The 17,797-nt window shown below is 41.3% G+C and overlaps 1 protein-coding gene across 13 annotated transcripts in view; it reads right to left on the reverse strand.

Annotated features, from left to right (window-relative positions):
• The window catches only part of SLC4A4 (solute carrier family 4 member 4), a 257,343-nt gene that overhangs the window by 107,587 nt on the left and 131,959 nt on the right, over positions 1 to 17,797 (reverse strand). For 7 of the 13 annotated variants that reach the window (XM_043545163.1, XM_037896688.2, XM_037896684.2 and 4 more), the window contains 2 exons: positions 15,233 to 15,328; positions 6,277 to 6,353 (listed from right to left, as the gene is read on the reverse strand). In XM_043545163.1, the coding sequence (XP_043401098.1) occupies positions 6,277 to 6,353; positions 15,233 to 15,328 (173 nt within the window). The remainder of the gene's footprint in view (positions 1 to 6,276; positions 6,354 to 15,232; positions 15,329 to 17,797) is intronic. The other 6 variants (XM_037896687.2, XM_043545166.1, XM_043545168.1 and 3 more) reach the window with 1 other exon arrangement.

Raw genomic sequence — 17,797 nt, forward strand, 5'->3', positions numbered from 1 at the left:
ACTCAAACAAACCAAGCACACTTCATTACACAGTTACATAGCTAGGCTGTTAGATTACTAAATTACACTATGACATGACAAAAATACAGCAATGAGATAGGATTGACAGTCGTACTTATCGCTGGTAAAACTTCATCCCCACTAAAGTTAAAGGGAATTTTACCACTGCCTTCTGTGGGAACAGAGTTAGGCCAATGCGGAGCACTTTAGAAAATCCCACCCTAAGAGTTAAATTACCTGGAAAAACAAATATATGTCAAGAAACCATTGTGTAGTTGAGCACTCAAAAATCAGTACCACCAAATTAAGGCTAAACATGTTTATTTTAACTCTGCCCCCATGGGAATCGCAGCACAGTTCTTAATTACATGATCATAAACAATTTCTCAAACACAATATATTGGCACAGACTTCTCTCTACACTTTCTTCAATACATTGAAGCCAATTGGACTTACTCGTCTACTTAAGTGCTTTGCGGAACAGGGATAGAATAACTCATGCTTAAAGTTAAGCATGTAATGAAGTGCTCTGCAGAATCAGGGCCTTAGGCAATAACACACACATGCACACAGCACGAAGGAGGACACTTAACTGGCCTAGCAAAAAACCTGTACTGTTCAGGCTCAGTACATTATTTTCAAGTTCTCTTAACTCAGTTAAATCAAAACCAATTTAATCAAGAACAAAGGCCACATACTGCCCCTTCGGAAGAACTATTTCCATTTCAAATTATAAACCTCAAACATTTCAGATTAAGAGTGCTCTCTCTCTCTCTCAAAAAATTTTCCAAGCTCCTTTCACTCTCAAGTCACTTGTGGTCAGAGTTCAAAAACGTCCCAAAAAAGTCACCTTTAAGCTCACATTGAGCATGGAAAAACTTCAGCCTGAAAGGTGCAAGTTTCACCAAGTTATGATCATTTGAAAACAGAGTTTTATGGGTGGGATGATTTTCTAAAGGGTTCTGCATTTGCTACTGTTGACTTCTATGGAAGCAATGAAGCCAATGCTGAACCCTTCTGAAAATCCCACCGTGTAACTGTAATCTGCAGCATCCAACTCCTTTCATTCCTCTCAGACAACAAACTTTTCCCCATGCCCACTAACTATTAGCTACACTGGCAGTTGGGGAAAGGGCAGAATGCACTCCACACTTCTGAATGAGTTCTCCAGGCTGAGTTCCTTCTGCCCTTCCCTGAGACCGCTCGCCATTCCCCACATGTTCCACTTTAGCCTTCCACTGGAGGTCAGAAGTTCATTTTCTCTCTCTCTGGAAATAGTTTAAAGTTTACCCCATCAGCAGCTAGACTAAAGTCTGAAATGTAGATTAAAGAAGGCAATAATGAAAACAATCAGAAGAAAAAACAAAGCAAATCCAAGGTAAGCAGCATGGAACGTTACCGACCCTCCTGTCTGTGTAACCAGCATTGCTAGCACGTGATGGGAAAATCTCAGTTATAGACCTTTTAGCAAAAGAACAAGGCCTGGTCTACACTTAGCTCGACCTAGTGACATCACTCAGTGCTGTGAAAAATTTCACACCCCGTGCGACGTAGTCAGGTCAGCCTAACTCCTGCTGTAGACTCCGCTAGGTCCATGGTCAACCTAGCTACCACAAGGAGCTGCAGTTACTACAGTGATGGAAAAACCCTTTCATCAGCATAGGAAGTGTCTACATTACAGAGGCATAGCTGCAGCTGTGCTGCTGTAGTGTAGACATATCCTCCATCTGACATTACTGGAGCCTGTGTCTGCGCAGATCTGTGTGTCCCATGCCCCTGCTGATAGGTTCCTTCCCTATCTTTGTCCCCAGTCCTGCAAAGGCATATGCACATTTAACTTTAAGAACTCTGAGCAGGCTCACTGAGCTGAATGGAACTGCTCACAGTGTAAAGTTAAGCACATGAGAATCAGAGTGAAGTCTGCATCAGAGTTACACTTGTTTCAGTCAATGAAAACGGGGAGCAACCTTCTTCTCTTCCTTCCCTTCACTAGCCCTCTGGGATGGGGAGGGGCAGTCCAACTGCCTTCAACTCTCTTTGGGCAGTGGCTAGCTTCCCTGATTTATCATTAGAATTCTTGATGGGCAGGAGCAAATAAGCACCCTGCAGTCACCAGGAGGGCAGCCTTAGGGAGCAGCCCTGAATGTTGCTGCAGCAGAACCTCAAAAACGTACCTGGATCCCACTAATATGAGGCCCTGGAGAGCCCTGGCCTAGCTACTATTTAGCTTTCTATTCTGGCAAATACATTAACTCTGGCTTTGTTTGGGTATTCTGGACAGTAGGAGCTCACCATACCACAAATGCCGCCATTACACAAAGGACTAACTGCCTCTTACAGCACCTGTGTCGCCGTAACGAGGTCCTTGCTCCTTAGTGCTCTTCATCAAATTGCAGCAAACAGCCTCTCCGCAGCTTTTTCTCCCAAGTCTCTGAGAACACCTAGGTCACCTGAAAGCCCAGGCCCAGACGACCGTTCTTCACCACTGCAGCCAGAGGCAGGATGACTCCACAGAGTGAAAAGCAGCCAAGCAGCACTTAAATAAAAGCACCAGCATATTTAACATGTTGCAGATTGCATTTGTCCCCACTGTAGTGTCCTCTTTTGGCACTTTCTAAGTTTAGTCTGTTCATTCCTACTGTGAAGTGTATACAACCTCTCAGTCTGTCAGAAATACAAAATGCAGAAGTAAAGTATTTGTGACAGTTACACGCCTGGAGTTCCAAAAGGAGGATTGTGTGATGGAATTCACCTCCCCACTGCCCACGCCTCAGTGCTTCCCAGAAGTTTGAGAGGAGTTTCCACTTTTCTCCAACTTGGAAAGTCAAACTGGACTAGGAAGACCCACTGGAAGTGTGGTGTGTACATCAATATGTGAAGGGATCCTCTCCATTTTTGGTTGCCCAGAAGAAGCCAGTCTCCAAATGAGAATTTCAGAGAAATAGGGAGATTGTATGGTTTAAGGCAGAGGTTCTCAACCTGAGGGGTCCAAACCCCCGGGGGCAGGGGCAGAAATCGGTGTCGGAGGGGCATGACTCTCTCTTCTTCTATATTACTAAAATGGGAGGGCATCCCAGATATGGATGGGAACTGCTGCAGGGTCCCAGTATAGAAAAAGATGAGACCTGCTGATTCCAGAGATTGGTAGTAGAATAAGGAGCCTTTCACATGAAGCCTAGCAGTTACTGACAGACATTAGCATGTGTAGTGACTGTTTGGGGATACAGTGCAATCCCTCAAACGCTTTCCACCAACACTAAATTCCCTTTAGAAAAAAAGAACAAACAAACAAAAAACACCCTTCAGAGGAACAAACAGCTTTACTGTGAACAGAGAGCAAACAGTATACGTTTTTCCAGATCCTCGAATGCTCCCCGGGTGTTTTTCTGCTCACTAAGAGCCTACTGGAACACAGATTAACCCAAGTTCTGGTTATAATCTTATTATGTTATTAACTCTATCATTGTACTTCGCAGAAAAAGATAAATAGGCAGAAGAAGAGAACGCAAGCTAGTCCAAAGCTTTTTCGTCACTTAGAACATGTACCGGTAAACATAATTTTCCCCTTTTTATTTGCAAGTTATTTCCTGTCTTGAGCTAACTAACCCGCCATAAACAAACTCCAGTATGCCACTGTTTAAAGATAGGGTGGTCTCCGGTGCACACAAACAAATAAATAAAAACGGGGGAGCCTCTTTTTTAAGTAGACTCACGTTCCAACATACAGCCTGGGGAACTGTCTGACCTCCAGAGAGAATACCAAAAAAATGAGAGCCAGTTACTCAGCTGTCACAGCAAGAAAGTCAGCTCTTTTTACATGTCCTGTTGTCATTAAATCACGATTTATTTCCTAGCTTCCTGGGCTGCTTGGTAAGTGCTTAGCTCAAGAAAGTTACAAAACAACATCACAATTTCACCGATTTTATCAAAGTAGGCATATGAGCCAATCAGTAACTAAAGTTCAGGTTCCAGGTGATTTCTTGGGCTAACTTTGACAACCTTATGTGGCAAGAGTTTTCTTGTGAAAAGCTCATTAGCAGGATGTCTGCTAAATAACTAACAGACATTTTAGACCAAGTTAGTTGAAACCCAGCAGTGTTTCACTATAAACAGACAGTCATTGTCCATACGGAATTCTACTGCACATTTCAAATCTCACTTTGGGAATAAACACAGTATTAATATAACTGATTGTGTTATTCATTTTTATATTAAATGCAATTTTTAAAAAACCTAATTTTCTGGATTTGCTTAATGCTTCCACTGAAATTTCAGTGACATACAATTCAGCATGTTTTTGCTGCAGAAAACTGAGGAAATTGTTGCAGTACTTAGGTCCAGCTTGCTACTGAGTACATGGGATCCTTATTACAAAACATTTTATACTATATTACATTGCTGCTTTTCCTGTTAAATACAGAATTTTGCCTCATGTTCCTTTCTATGAATAAAAATATTCATCAAGGTTTCCTTACAATCAGAGAGAGTGTATGTGTAAAAATACACACACACACACACACACACACACACACACACACTTTGAAAGACATTACCAACCAGAGCACAGAGGATGGCAATTCCATCCTGTGGTAACTTCTGAGGTTTTGCAATTGGTTTTTGTTCCACGTGGGAATGAAAGCATTTTTCTGAAAACACACCGTTGTGTTTTTGTTCCACCGCCTGTTGGTCAGGGAGCTGGCCTGAGATGTGAGAGACTCAGTTTCAAGTTTTTGCTCTGCCTGAATTACAGCAGAGCTCTTCATCCCCAGTTCCTCTGATTCAGGCAAAACAAGGACTTGACCCTGGGTCTAAAAGATTCCAAGGCAGAACCCCAACCCATCTACAGCGAGGGTGTCTCGCTCTCTCAAAACCAAACTATCTCCACAAAACGATTTGGCTTTGACAAAACTGGATATTTTGGGGGGAGAAAAAAAAATAACTTTCTTGGAAGTAATTTTTAACAGATTATTAAAACTAAGATTAGAGGGCAAAACGTCTCTCTCTATTCTTTCTACTTTGTTTACTGACTGCAGTTTTTGCATAGTTTCTCCAGTCAGTTCTTTCCCCCTTTTGTGTGGATCTTCCACCCAGCAAACAGGGAGAGAATTTGTTTTAAATCAGAGAAATATGCGATAGCATAAAACACAAAAATTGGCTGGGGGCACTGAAAGGCAGTTGTAGAACCTGAAGTTATTTTGAACTCTTTTTCTTATAGTGACTGTGTTCATGTGCCCCTTTAACACAAAAACCCAAATAAGCAGCACCAACATTGCCAGCAACTATCACTGTGAAGGACTTGAGTCATTCTCACCTGGCTGATCATAAAATTCTCAGGGAAATACATTAACTGTGTAATTCTCCTTTGCATCAAGAAATAAAAAGGACCAAACAATGTAGAAAAAAAGAAAGAAAAGATGTCACCAGAGAAACAGTCACACCTTGAGAATCTGTAACAGAGGGATGATTGAAATTTGCACAGAGCATTTATTCAGACACTAGCTTTCAAAGTGTTCAAATAAACTTACTCTTTAATATCCGAAACGCTCTGAAAAGATGAGAAAACACACCAAGGAAATGAGTATGATTCCCTCAGCATGTACAAAGGCACCAAAAACACTGTCCCATTCAGAGAACCTCAAACAGGCAAATTATTAGAGGCTAGTAACAAAGATTTTATGTTCATTGACATCACAGGTCTATCCAATCCAACTTTTATTTTATTTTTATATATCATCTTGGTTTTCTTTTAAGACCTTTTTGGTCAAATGTGCATTTTTGAAGTGATCACTGATAAGGACTTCATCACCCAATAGATGAGAGTGCACACCCTGGGGTACAATAAGCTCCAAGTCATACCATCTACTGTGAAGTGTGTTGTGGAACCTAGGCTGAAAGTATGCATCTCTCTTTCAACATGAAGAGGAAAGCTGGAGGTAATCAGAAGCTAGATGTTATCCATTCACTTCTCAAGGAAAAGGACAACATACTTTGCTTAACCAGTCAATCAGCAATATGGCTGCCAGATCTCTTAGTCACACCACAAACCACCACAAACAGTGGTTGCTTCATCCCTGACACTACCACAGCTGCTGCTTTATAAATGGCTGATACTTACAATTGAGGCGTTTTGTAAGTGGGCTGTGCAGAACACCTGACCCATCTACTTACCTGTTTCTTGCCCATCTCTTGCACTCCAGTTTTATGGTTCAAATTCTCCCTCCAAACTCACCCACTCACCCGGCACAACTTCAAATGAAGTCAGAATTTGACGCTTACCTGCTCCTTGTCAGGTTTGTCAGAGATGTCGTTCAGACTGGTGGAAGTCAGGTTTCTATGGGTCATGGCTGGACTGCCTGTAAGGACAAGGTCAATACCAGTTAAGGCATCTGTTACAAGCCAGCAAAAAGGGCACAGAGGGCCTGGCTATAGCACAACCTTCCAAAGGGCTACATAAGGAGGGCAGGGTAGTGGGCCAAATTGGAAAAATTGTAGAGCCTGATACAGGGTGCCCTATGGAGTTCAAAGTGGCAAAAGGGGTAGAAGGAAACTAAAGTTTCATAGGATCTGGTCCACAACATTACCACGTTAAGTATGAAACAAATAAAATAAAGGTTAAGGCACTTCCAAAAAAACAGAGTTTGAGCGCTGCTCCTGGACATGTTTGACAGGTAACACCTCCTACAGTCGTCCCCCCAGTTAATAGAATAGGAAGCTTTCTAAGTAAGCCGACCGAACAGCTGGTTTAATCAACAATGCTTACTGGGAGCCTGCCTATAGTATCAGCGGATGCTGTTTAGAAGAAATTCCTTTTCTTCCAATTACCTTGTTAGGCATCCTCCCTGTCAACCATAGGCTAATTCTGAGATTGCTGAACAAAAGAGAAAGCTATCTGCACATCAACTTGGTGTAAACCACTGTAATCAATAGGATAGCAGACTGAAGTTACCCAGAAGACAGAGGCCAATAGTTTAAATAGGTGGACTTAACCTCTCTTTCAAAGAGGTGATTGACAAGATACACACTGCTCAGCCTTAAAATGTCAGTGAAGTAACCTAGCAGACCTCAAGGCAGCAAAGCCAGAGAGTAATTGTGCGCAAGCTTATGGACAATTATTCCAGTTGAACCTTATGTTTTCAGACACTGCAGCAGAGAGGAGGAAATAACTTGGAAAAATAAGCAGCCACCAAACCTTCACCCATTTCTAAAATTTTATTAGAACCCTTTAATATTTTATTTAAAAAAAAAAAAAAAACACCCACACACAGGAACAGTCATAACCACAAGAGAGGAGAAGAAGAAAAAAATCAAACAGCAGCCAAAGAGAGACATTGATGACAAATATAATACCCTCAATCTGAAAGGCATGTCAGTTTCTGAGTACGCTCTTTTTATGGTTCTGAAATGTTAGGATACTTTCTCTGCAACTTCTGCTGGAACCAGAAGTTCTGACATACAGCAAGAGAGGCTGCCTGTTATCATAGATTTTTCTAGTCAGGACCAGAAGAGGAGATACAGAAAAATCTCAGAGTGCTGCTGTGAGATTTCCCAACCAAGTTTTCAGACTCTAGGTTGGGATATGTCTCAAAATAAGCCTCTTAATTTATGGAGGTTTGTTCAAACTAAAATCCAAAGGCCAGGCTTCCAAAAGAGATCAGTACCAAGCAGCTCCCACTGTTCTCACTGGAAGCTGCTGGGAGCTGAGCACTCTGTGAAAACCTGGTTACTCCATTCAGGTGCACAATCAGGAACTGAGCTCTTTTGAAAATCTATTCCTAATGTTACGATATTCAGCCACCTTCACACGGCTGGAGAAGTAACTTCGGTGCCAAGATTGGTAAGCAACTGACACCCTTTGTTAAGGCAACAACACTGCTCTCAAGCCCCCTTTTCTGATAAGGAATTCAATTAAAAACGTCTGGGGCACAAGTGATATTATGGCACCAATTTGTATCATCTTCCAATAAGTAAGGGGGAGGGATAACTCAGTGGTTTGAGCATTGGCCTGCTAAACCCCGGGTTGTGAGTTCAATCCTTGAGGGGGCCATTTAGGGATCTGGGGCAAAAATTGGGGATTGGTCCTGCTTTGAGCAGGGGGTTGGACTAGATGACCTCCTGAGGTCCCTTCCAGCCCTGATATTCTATGATTCTATACATCTTCTGTGACACTGAAGTGGTGCAAGTTAAAAAACAAAATCCAGGGTCCTAGAACATGTCTACCTAACTTATTTATCCAGGATGGGGACCAGCAGACTGCTATTCTGATCTTCTCAAATTTCATAAATTTAAATGACTTTCAGTAGGGATTTCCTAGAGGTTCTATAAGAGGGTCACCAGTGCTTAGGGAAGTTCCAATTTACTTTCCTTTTTATCTCCATTGTTAACCTTACTTGTGTATACAGCATGCACATATATATACACATATATATACACACGCACACCCCTCCGCTTTTAAGATGAGGCTATCTATACATATTGAGACAACTTTCAAGTAATCAAAAGGGTTTGGACTCACTGGGAGGAAAGTAAATGGACAGACTCAAGATATTCTTTTCCTGATCCAGTTTTAATTACAATATTCACATAGTTCATTATTACTTTGAACAAGAATGGCTAAAAAAACCAGCAGTAAGCAGCTGAGCTTGGATAGATGCTATGAAAGGAGACCCGCAAACTTCCTCCCATCATCCAAGCCAACCCCATACAAAATTTTCCCAGAGTACCTACCCGTAAGGGGGAAATTACATGCCTGAGACCAGTTATGTGCAGCCTCAAATGTTCCCTGATTTAACTTTCAGTATGCCAACCTTAGTGGTGCCCCTAAAGTTTCAGTAAAGTATCTGATTTGTGCTTTGTGTATGTATGATACATGATAAACAAATTCACGAGGGGAAAAATCCATCAAATTTGCCTGACGGCATATTTAAGGCTATTCTACAATATACACCTTTGCTTTGGGTTTCTGAAAACAACCTTCCTCATTTTGAAAAGAATGTAAAGAAATATTTGCCACAGAGCATAGAAGAAATGGAGAAGCAAAATAAGGCTGGATTCTTTGAATCCTATAGTGCATTATTAAAAACCAGTGATATTTCTTCTTGCATTTAGTTGATTCATTAGTTTTAAAAAGTTACAGACAGGCTGCCAATTCTGGGAATTATTTTTTACACAAGTACATAATGTACATATGGGTTAAAAAGAAAAATTGTAACTGTGTGGAGAAGCATGGAGGGGAGTTTTGATCATCTGAAATCAAAGACACAGGGAGGCATTTTTTGTAAATATAGAACTTGTTCAAACCAATAATTGGTATCACACAGCTGGGTGAATTGAAGCAAAAGGTTTCTATCGAGTGGCCTTTCCTATTATTAAATGAGAGATAAAACAGACAATATTGACTACAGCTGAGCTAAACAGCTTTGAAGAAGTTCACGTACCGTCAAAGATGTGAATGCTCATGGGTAGGGCACAGAATAGCTGTATCCCACATTCACCACCTACCCATTGCTATTGGGCTGGGTAGCCTGGGCTGCTTGTTGGCTGCAGCAGCATATGGGGAGATGTTGGGATTGATTTTTCATTGTCCAAGAAGCTTTTCTTCTTGTCATATGATCTCCAAATCTTGGCAGTGGCTGCAACTATTTCATATGGTCACTGAGACAGGCCATTGCAAGAATGGCTTCAAATTTAAAAAACAAAGAAAAAAACTTTGGGGTGGAAAAAAAACCTAAAAACTTGCCAATTGCTTTATTTAAAACAAATGTTCCAAGCTGTTTTAATGCATTTGAGAGTACTTAGAAAAGTTTTGGTGCCGATTTCTGCTGTGCTGTTATGGGGAAGGCTATTTGCTGAAGGTGTAATTCCATTTTCTGTTGACTGCACTGGCCAAAAAGATGGTCCTGTTGATGAACTAACATCTGGATTTCTAGGTCCAAACCTCGAATGGGCCACACATGGACTGAGTCGGGCAATTTCCAGCTACTCAGCAGTAGATATCTGTCCACATCACAAAATCTGGTGGGATCTTTCTTATGAGATGCCCAAGACTGAACTAACATGCCCAGAATGCTGTATTTTAGGTTAACAGATTCATAGATTATATGGCCAGAAGGCACCACTCTGATCACCCAGTCTGACCTTCTGTATAACACAGGCCATAGAATTTCCCTTAATTAATTCCTGTTTGAACCTGAACAGATTTTTCAGGAAAACATCCAGTCTTGATTTACGATTGAAGTACATTGGTAGAAAGAACTGTTAATCCAAACGGAGTAAATGAACTCCAGAGCAGAGAGGCTCTCCAAAAAAACCTGCCCTTCCAGCTACCACTCATATTGCTAGTGAGGGGCCTTCAGATCAAAAGTGGGGAGACAACAGCAACGTCACAGTAACAGCACTAGGTTTCCTCCAAATGAAACTTTTCAAAAAGAGTTCTGTGATCCTGGCCTTACTTCAGTCAGGGGCAAAAGTCCCACTGAATTCAGTGGGGAAGGAAGTGACCCTAAAGAAAAAGCCATATTCTGTACCGCCTTCTGTTTCTGAGAGGCAGAGCTGTAGCCATCTCAGCTGTAACTATGGCATCGCTACTTGTGATGCGATGATGACTTACTTTAGCCACAAACTAAGTCCAGACGTTCTACTAACCGCTGTGAAAAATAAATAGGTTTAACCTTGGCATTTTTGTTTCAGGCAGAAAGGCTTTCGTCTTCCAACAAAATAAACTGCAGGTAATCCAATCTTCAGTTGGCTAACCTCAGCGTTAAAAACAGCCAACAGTCACAGCTGGAAAACAAAGGACCAATAAAATAACCATTTACTCTAAATCTCAAGTGTGAACACTTGTTCTTAATGTTTTTGGCTGTACATTTACCTGCATCTTCATGTTTATGAATCCTTTCTGATGGAGACTTAATGCCTGATCCTGCTAGCACATCACTCTGCATTTTATAACACAGCAGCTAGTGCACTTTGCATGCACAGTTGCTGATTTTATAGGATGCAAAGCTCCCAACACCTTCACACTCATTCCCATCCCAACCCACTGGATATCAGGGGAAAGATTTAACCCTAATTCCCTACATTTTCAAAACACTGCAGGGGAGTAAGCTACACAAGTCCTTTCTCTTTACTTTCAGTAACAGCCGTGTGGCTAAATCACCAGCTACTTTTGGAAATTTAGGAGTAACAGGTGTTGGAAATACTAAGCGCACAAGAAACCAAACTCCTGAATTCAGACTCTCACTGAGAACTGACCCTAAAGGAGCATGTAAATAGTTTGAACAGATAGCCACAAATAGGTTCTTGGATCTTGAATCTTCTTTTAAAGGAACCCTGTATGGAGAGCAAGTGTCGTCTTCAGGTTTACTCCTCGTGTTTCTCTTTTTTCGAGAGAGTCACAATTCCTTGACTTTCCTCATAGATAAGAAGACTTGAGTGCAGGAGGTAAAGGGCAACATTCAGATCTGGTATAAGCAGCTATCACTCCTAATTATCCTGGGTCTTTAACGATGAAACACACCACCTGTTAAATTCAGGCCTATTTTTTCTATCTTCACTTGGCACAACAAGCTACAAAGGCTTCACTCACTGTTCTGTTCACCCTTAGATCTGCGTATCAGAGCCTAAGGAAGTGCCTGTAGCCGATGGGAAGAAGTGAGCTTCTCACAATCCTGACTGAATATAGCTGTCAGGTACAGATGACGCATATCTTCAGCTCCTTTTGGCCACCTGGCCGAGGTAGAGTATAGGTTCCAACACCTTGAGCTTGCAACACTTTGCAAGTTTCACGTCCACACACCACATTCTTCCAAGACATTTTATAAGCATTGGTGTCAAACTCTGGGACAAGGTCTTCAGTTCAGGCCAGGCACAAATGAGCACTTGCTGCATTGGCCTCTTCAGAGCATGGATGGGAAGCTGCAAGCATTGTATCTGTACCAGTTGACCTGACCCTATGAACTGCATCCCAGCATGCACTGCCCTGCTTTTAGAAGTTACCCAAAAGCTTCTCAGTACAAGACGATGGCTGAGCAATGTGGCATGGGTGCTTCAGGACTCCCAGAACAGCATAACAGATGCAGCATGTATGGATCTGACCAAGTTTCTCTGTCAAAGAGCAGTACTGCTGCATGGACTGTCGCAAAGACAAGCAAGACAACCCGCCATTTAACGCAATCAGTCCCAATGCAACTGCTTCTTGTCTGAATGTAACAATATCCCCACCATGGCAGGGTCACTGCATTAGAGACTGCCAGGGAGAGGTTATGGGACGTCACAATGCTACCAAAACCTCCCTTCCACCCAGGAAACCAGCAAAGGGCCAGGCTGACCCAAAAAGTGAGCAGGGTCATGGTGACACGACCATGGTAACCAGGGCAATGTGCCGAGTCAGCGTCTCCCCTCCTCCACATCTTCCCCTGGCCCGGCTCCTGTAAAATCCCCAGCAGAAGATGAAGCTGCCTTTTCCCAGAGGAACCCCTAAGAGGAGGCAGCAGTCGGGACTCCAATCTCCCACCCATCCACACTCAAGAAATACAGCAACACTTGCTGGTTCAGGGAGCTGCAGTTTCTAGTCTGCACCTCCCAACTCCAACTGAGGTGACCCTGACCTCAAGTCACTAAAGATCTTTAAGCCAAACTTTATTTATCCTTGAGCTAAGATCCCATTTCCTACAGGCTCCTTTTCCAATACTGGCAGGAGTTACATCTAGGAATTTTTCCATAGGCTCACAGAAAAAAAAGAGCGTTTCCTTGTGGGAAAAACAAAACTGTAAGATATGAATGGCGTCACTTGCTACAAGAAAGAAAAATGCATACTGAAGAGAGGAAAGGACGAGTGGCGAACCGTGGAGAGGGAAGAAGAAGAAGAAATATGATTTATAAGACAAGCAAGCAAAAAACCAGCAGCACTTAAATGGCCTTGTGTTAAAAAAGTGTGCAACTAAAAAGCGATCCCACCTAGCATGTAGACATCAACAGCTGGAGAAATACAAACTTGAGTAGACTCTGTTAGTAGCATGTGGCATCCTTGCTAAACAACGTTGCCACAAAAGCAGGGATGGCCGGAGGCAGTTTTTACCAGGCAAAATGGTTTTTACCACCCCATGAAAAACTAGTTAGTCCCAGTTGAAGGCATTTTTTAAAAACTGTTTCATTACGCACACCCCATTACATTTAGTTTTAGTTACATATTCAAATTGTGGTTACATAAGGCAGTAGATTCATCGATTTTATTTGTACAACCCTAAATTAAAGTACAACTGCAGTGGGTGTACTGCTAATATATGTAATTATTATACCGAACATCAGAATGTCTGCATATATTTGGTTCAGTATTTTCCTCCAAGAAGGTATACATGTCATGACTCATTTCCGTTTTCAATATTATATAAAAGTCAAAAACATCTGGTTATATGAACATGACAGTAATGCAGAGGGGTAGGCTTGAAGCACTAAGCAATCAGAAGCATGCGGAGTTGCAGACTGCCGGTCCAGGTCCACTTGGCCACGCAAGATTCTGTAGCAGACCGACTGACGTAGTGGATAGACCAAGCCTATTCCTCAGGTTTGAATGGATGTATCCAAAGTTTGAAAAGATTCATTCCATGCATGTTGAACAGGGATGCTTCCCCTTCTCTCCCTCCCGTTTCCCAGTTTAATCCAGATGTAAGCCAGTTTTTACCAGCACCCTGTCCTAAACTAGTTTTTCCTGGGAAATTGCCAATACTGCACAAAAGTTCCATGGCTTTGTGCCAACCAAAAAGAAATGGGGCCCTAGAAATTTCTTTAAATGACGTGAATTAACACAATGTTATTCACCCCCCAGTGGTGTCCTGCTACTGAAATAAATACAATATAGAGGCAATGTGCTAGAAACTCTAGCAACGCTGTCTCAGAAGAAGAGAAAAAGAACAGAAAATAGAGTGGTGGGAAAAAAATTTAACCTTCAAGAGCCCAGCTAATACACTACTCAGATGCAAATAAAGAAGAGTCTGGGAGCAGAGGAACAAGAAACCATGCTATGTCAATCCTCAGAAGCTCATTCTTCTATGCAATTAGATTGGGAGAAAAGAATTTCTGCATTAAAGTCCTAATTCAGCAGAGCCCTGAAGAACATGCTTATCTCTAAAGTATGTGCCGCATATGCTTAAGTGCTCTGCTAAATAGGAATAATTTCCTGAATATGGGCCAAATCAACTAACCATTTCCGTGATATCAGTAATGTTACCCCTTGGATTTATACAATCAGGTGCTGGCACAAAAAAACAAACCAATCAAAACCTCTTCAACTTGACATTTCATTCTACTAATAGGATGTATAATTACCTTTTATTGTTCTGACAACTTAATGTTCACAATTTAAACATTTGAAGATTACTAAAAACAACTATGGTTTTGTAAAGGACCCAATTCTATCATCATTGTATTGATGGTACCTTGCTCTGAAAGCAGTTCCACTGAAATCAGCAAGACAACATGAGCAGCAGTGGTAGAAACAGGCCCTGAACAAAGCTCAACTCATCACTGAACAATACACTTGTGGAGTTTTGCCAGCTCTGTGATATATGGAAACCTACATAGATGCATATTTCATTTGTAAGGAACTGAAATTAAACTTTGCATTTGTAATACATTGTACAACTGGCAAACCTTATTAAAAACTTTCTTAATATCAGATATTTAAATACATAAATAATAGGTAACTTACTAAATCTAATTCTTTAGTAATAGCTGCTTTGAGGGATTGGTAATGAGATTATGGGGCCTTTCACCTGTAGTTTGACAATCTGACTTTGTTCCAGACTGGAAGCTGTTACCATGTGTTGGCTGTTCAGTGACCTAGTGAATGAGTTCATGGTCTTGGTCTGATCCCTAGTAGGAAGGTGTCTCCATCAAAAAACCACCATATTCATTGCCTCTCATTGATAATTTCAGTGGCTGACTTAGGAGAGAGACAAGAGTCTGAATGGGAATGGAACCGGAACTACCACTAGAGGATGGATCTTCGAGAAAAGAGCAGGAAACACTGTTGGGGCATCCCAGGGACACATGAACAGCTATCGCTGTATCTAGTCTATGCAGAGAGGCATTCCAATCTCTCTGTCTATTAATATGGTAGTGCATATATTTAAGAATTTTAAGTGCTAAGTGTTCCCCCTTTCTATGTTTCTCCAAATTAACCCATTCACCTGCGGTGGCTCTGCCCTCCCCCACATGTTCCCAATCATTGACTTACTTAGCCATCCCACGCTGGGGCTGCGCTGCACCCGGATTTCATCATCCAACGTGCGGGTTGCTAGGCAGGGCACAGAACTCTCAAGTGGGCTGCGTGCTTTAGTGTTGAAAGCAGAAGACAGAGCAGGAGACAATAGCAGCAGCGAGGAGGAGGAAGAGAGCAAAGTTAAGTAGTAAAAAAACCAAAGAAAAAAGCTAAAGCAATTGCACAAGCAAGTTAGGAAAGACAGTGTTCGAACATTCACATTGTTAAACACACAAACCCACCTCTCCACATAGCAACATTGTTCTGGGAATAGCTCTTAGGAGGACATGAAAAACCCCATTCCAATTTCACCCTTCAGCACTTGGTCACCGTGTCTGTAGGTTAATACATACTGGTCAAAAAGTTTAAGCCTGGGTGCCTAAAGTTAGGCATCTAAATCCAAATTCATTTACCTAAATAGCCTGAATTACAGAGCAGCCCCAGCTCCCAGTGGAATCTATAGGAGCTGCAAGTGGCCAGCATCTTTGAAAAATTAATCAGTTCTCTTTAGGAGCACAGCTTTGAACATCTTGGCCACTGCACATAGCCAGATACACACCAATTAGTGTTCTGTAAATGTACTCCATTTTGTGGTACTTTAAATAATGCTAATGACTAATTCTCCTGCTGTTTTCAAATATCACTTGAAAACATCTCTTTTCCTCCTAAATCTCTGTCTCCCTGTGCGGTTATTTAACTCTGTTCCTGTATTATTCAACTCTACAGAGACTTGGGACACAGTGTGTATGAAAGACACTGTACAAAATAAAGCTGTATTGTACTGTACAGCAAAACATTTAAAAAGAAAAAAAAAGCGTTCCATTGTCAATATTCATCATTCTTTGTTGTACTCTTGAACACATTCTAGCCTATCAGAAGCATTATAATAAACGTGGTTATTTTAAACACTTCTACTTGCAAACTACTGGTGTCAGCTCAGAGAAAAACAACCAACCAACTCAGCATCCTCCTCCTGGCAACCCTCTATATAATGTGCACTAGGTATTTAAAAAACATACACAATACACACCGTGCTTTGTAACATGACTATGTATTAAGGACACACACACACTCAATTTTCTATTGCCTTTTTTCTGCTCATTTTGACTGATTTACTCATTTATCAGGCAAGCTGTCGGCTTGCATGGTGTCGGTGTTCAAGATTCTAGCAAGAAGGAAAACTAGCCCTCTAACAATGGCTAAAATTTATAGTGCATTGCATTTTTCAGCTTCAAAAAACACCGATGAGCATTTTCTAACTAATCCTCATATACCTGCGTAATGCAAGGTCAGTATTATCCTCATTTTACAAGTTGGCAAACTAAGATTTGTGACACACACTGAGTCAATGTCAGAGTGGGGATTAAAAACTCAGGAATTCTGGTCTTCTAGTCCTGTGTGCAGCCCAATACACTAAGTAGATTTTCAAAAGCTTCTAAAATTTCAGGACTGGAATGCCTTGCCAGATAGCCAAAGACTGTTGTGAAATCCAGTGCCTAAAACTATTGTTCCGTCTTTCTTAATAATGCCATATTCAGTGATCAGAAAGGAAACCTCAGAATTAACATGATGAACACTCAGAGTCAACTTACAAAATGAGATGCAATAGTGCAGTCCTCTTCCTCATGCTGGAAACCAACATTTCAATTAAACATTTTTGAAGCTATTGTTGAAATTATTGCAGATTTTATGAAGAGACATGAAGGACAGTGCCTTTGAAAGAGCAACTTTTGGTAGCTCCAGCCAACAAGATCCAAGAGGAGATCTTTGCCTTGTCTACTTTTGCTTACCATCTGCCTCTTGCTCAAGCAACAGAGTACTTGAAATGAATAGCCCATATTTACTCTCCTCCATCAAATTATGATGATTATTAGGAAATTATTATGATTTGCACAGCCTCTTTCATATCAGTGGATCCAATCAAAGCAAAATGATTTCTGGGGAAAGTTCCTCTTGTAAACAATGTTGGCTGGGCAAGACCAAGTCTCAACCCTAATTACACGTTTGTGAATAAAAACATTTATTGCATACCTTTGCCATCGAAGGATTTTAAACTTCAAAAGTGTTTTGGCCAATTTAAATCACTGTCTTTTTAAGAGAAGTAATTAAACAAATGAATTGGGAACAGAATGATTGTGCCAGCCCCTGTAATGAAGAGATGGTCATCCTGGGTGCGATTTTCAAAAGGCACCAAACCAGCTGCCATTGGAAGTCTATGGAAGTTCGGAACCTAGCTCCTATTTGTGCTTCTGAAAATCTCCCCCTCTTACCATGCTGAATTTTACACACTTTTCACATATCTCCAAGTAATTTTAATAAAAGCGAATATGAAAATGGATTTTAAAAACACCGCCGTGGTCTTTTCCAAACTATTTGTGCATCACATCAAATTGTAACAAACCCGTATTCTGCAATTTAAAGACATCATGGTCACTAGCTGAGCTAGAACCCAAGTTCTTTGGCTCTAAACATATAGGCCTCTACCACCTGAGCTGCAGATTATCCATGAGACATCAGCAATAGAAGCAAGAGCTCCTCTGT

Source organism: Chelonia mydas, chromosome 4, assembly GCF_015237465.2.
Source record: "Chelonia mydas isolate rCheMyd1 chromosome 4, rCheMyd1.pri.v2, whole genome shotgun sequence".
Taxonomy (NCBI): Eukaryota; Metazoa; Chordata; order Testudines; family Cheloniidae; genus Chelonia; species Chelonia mydas.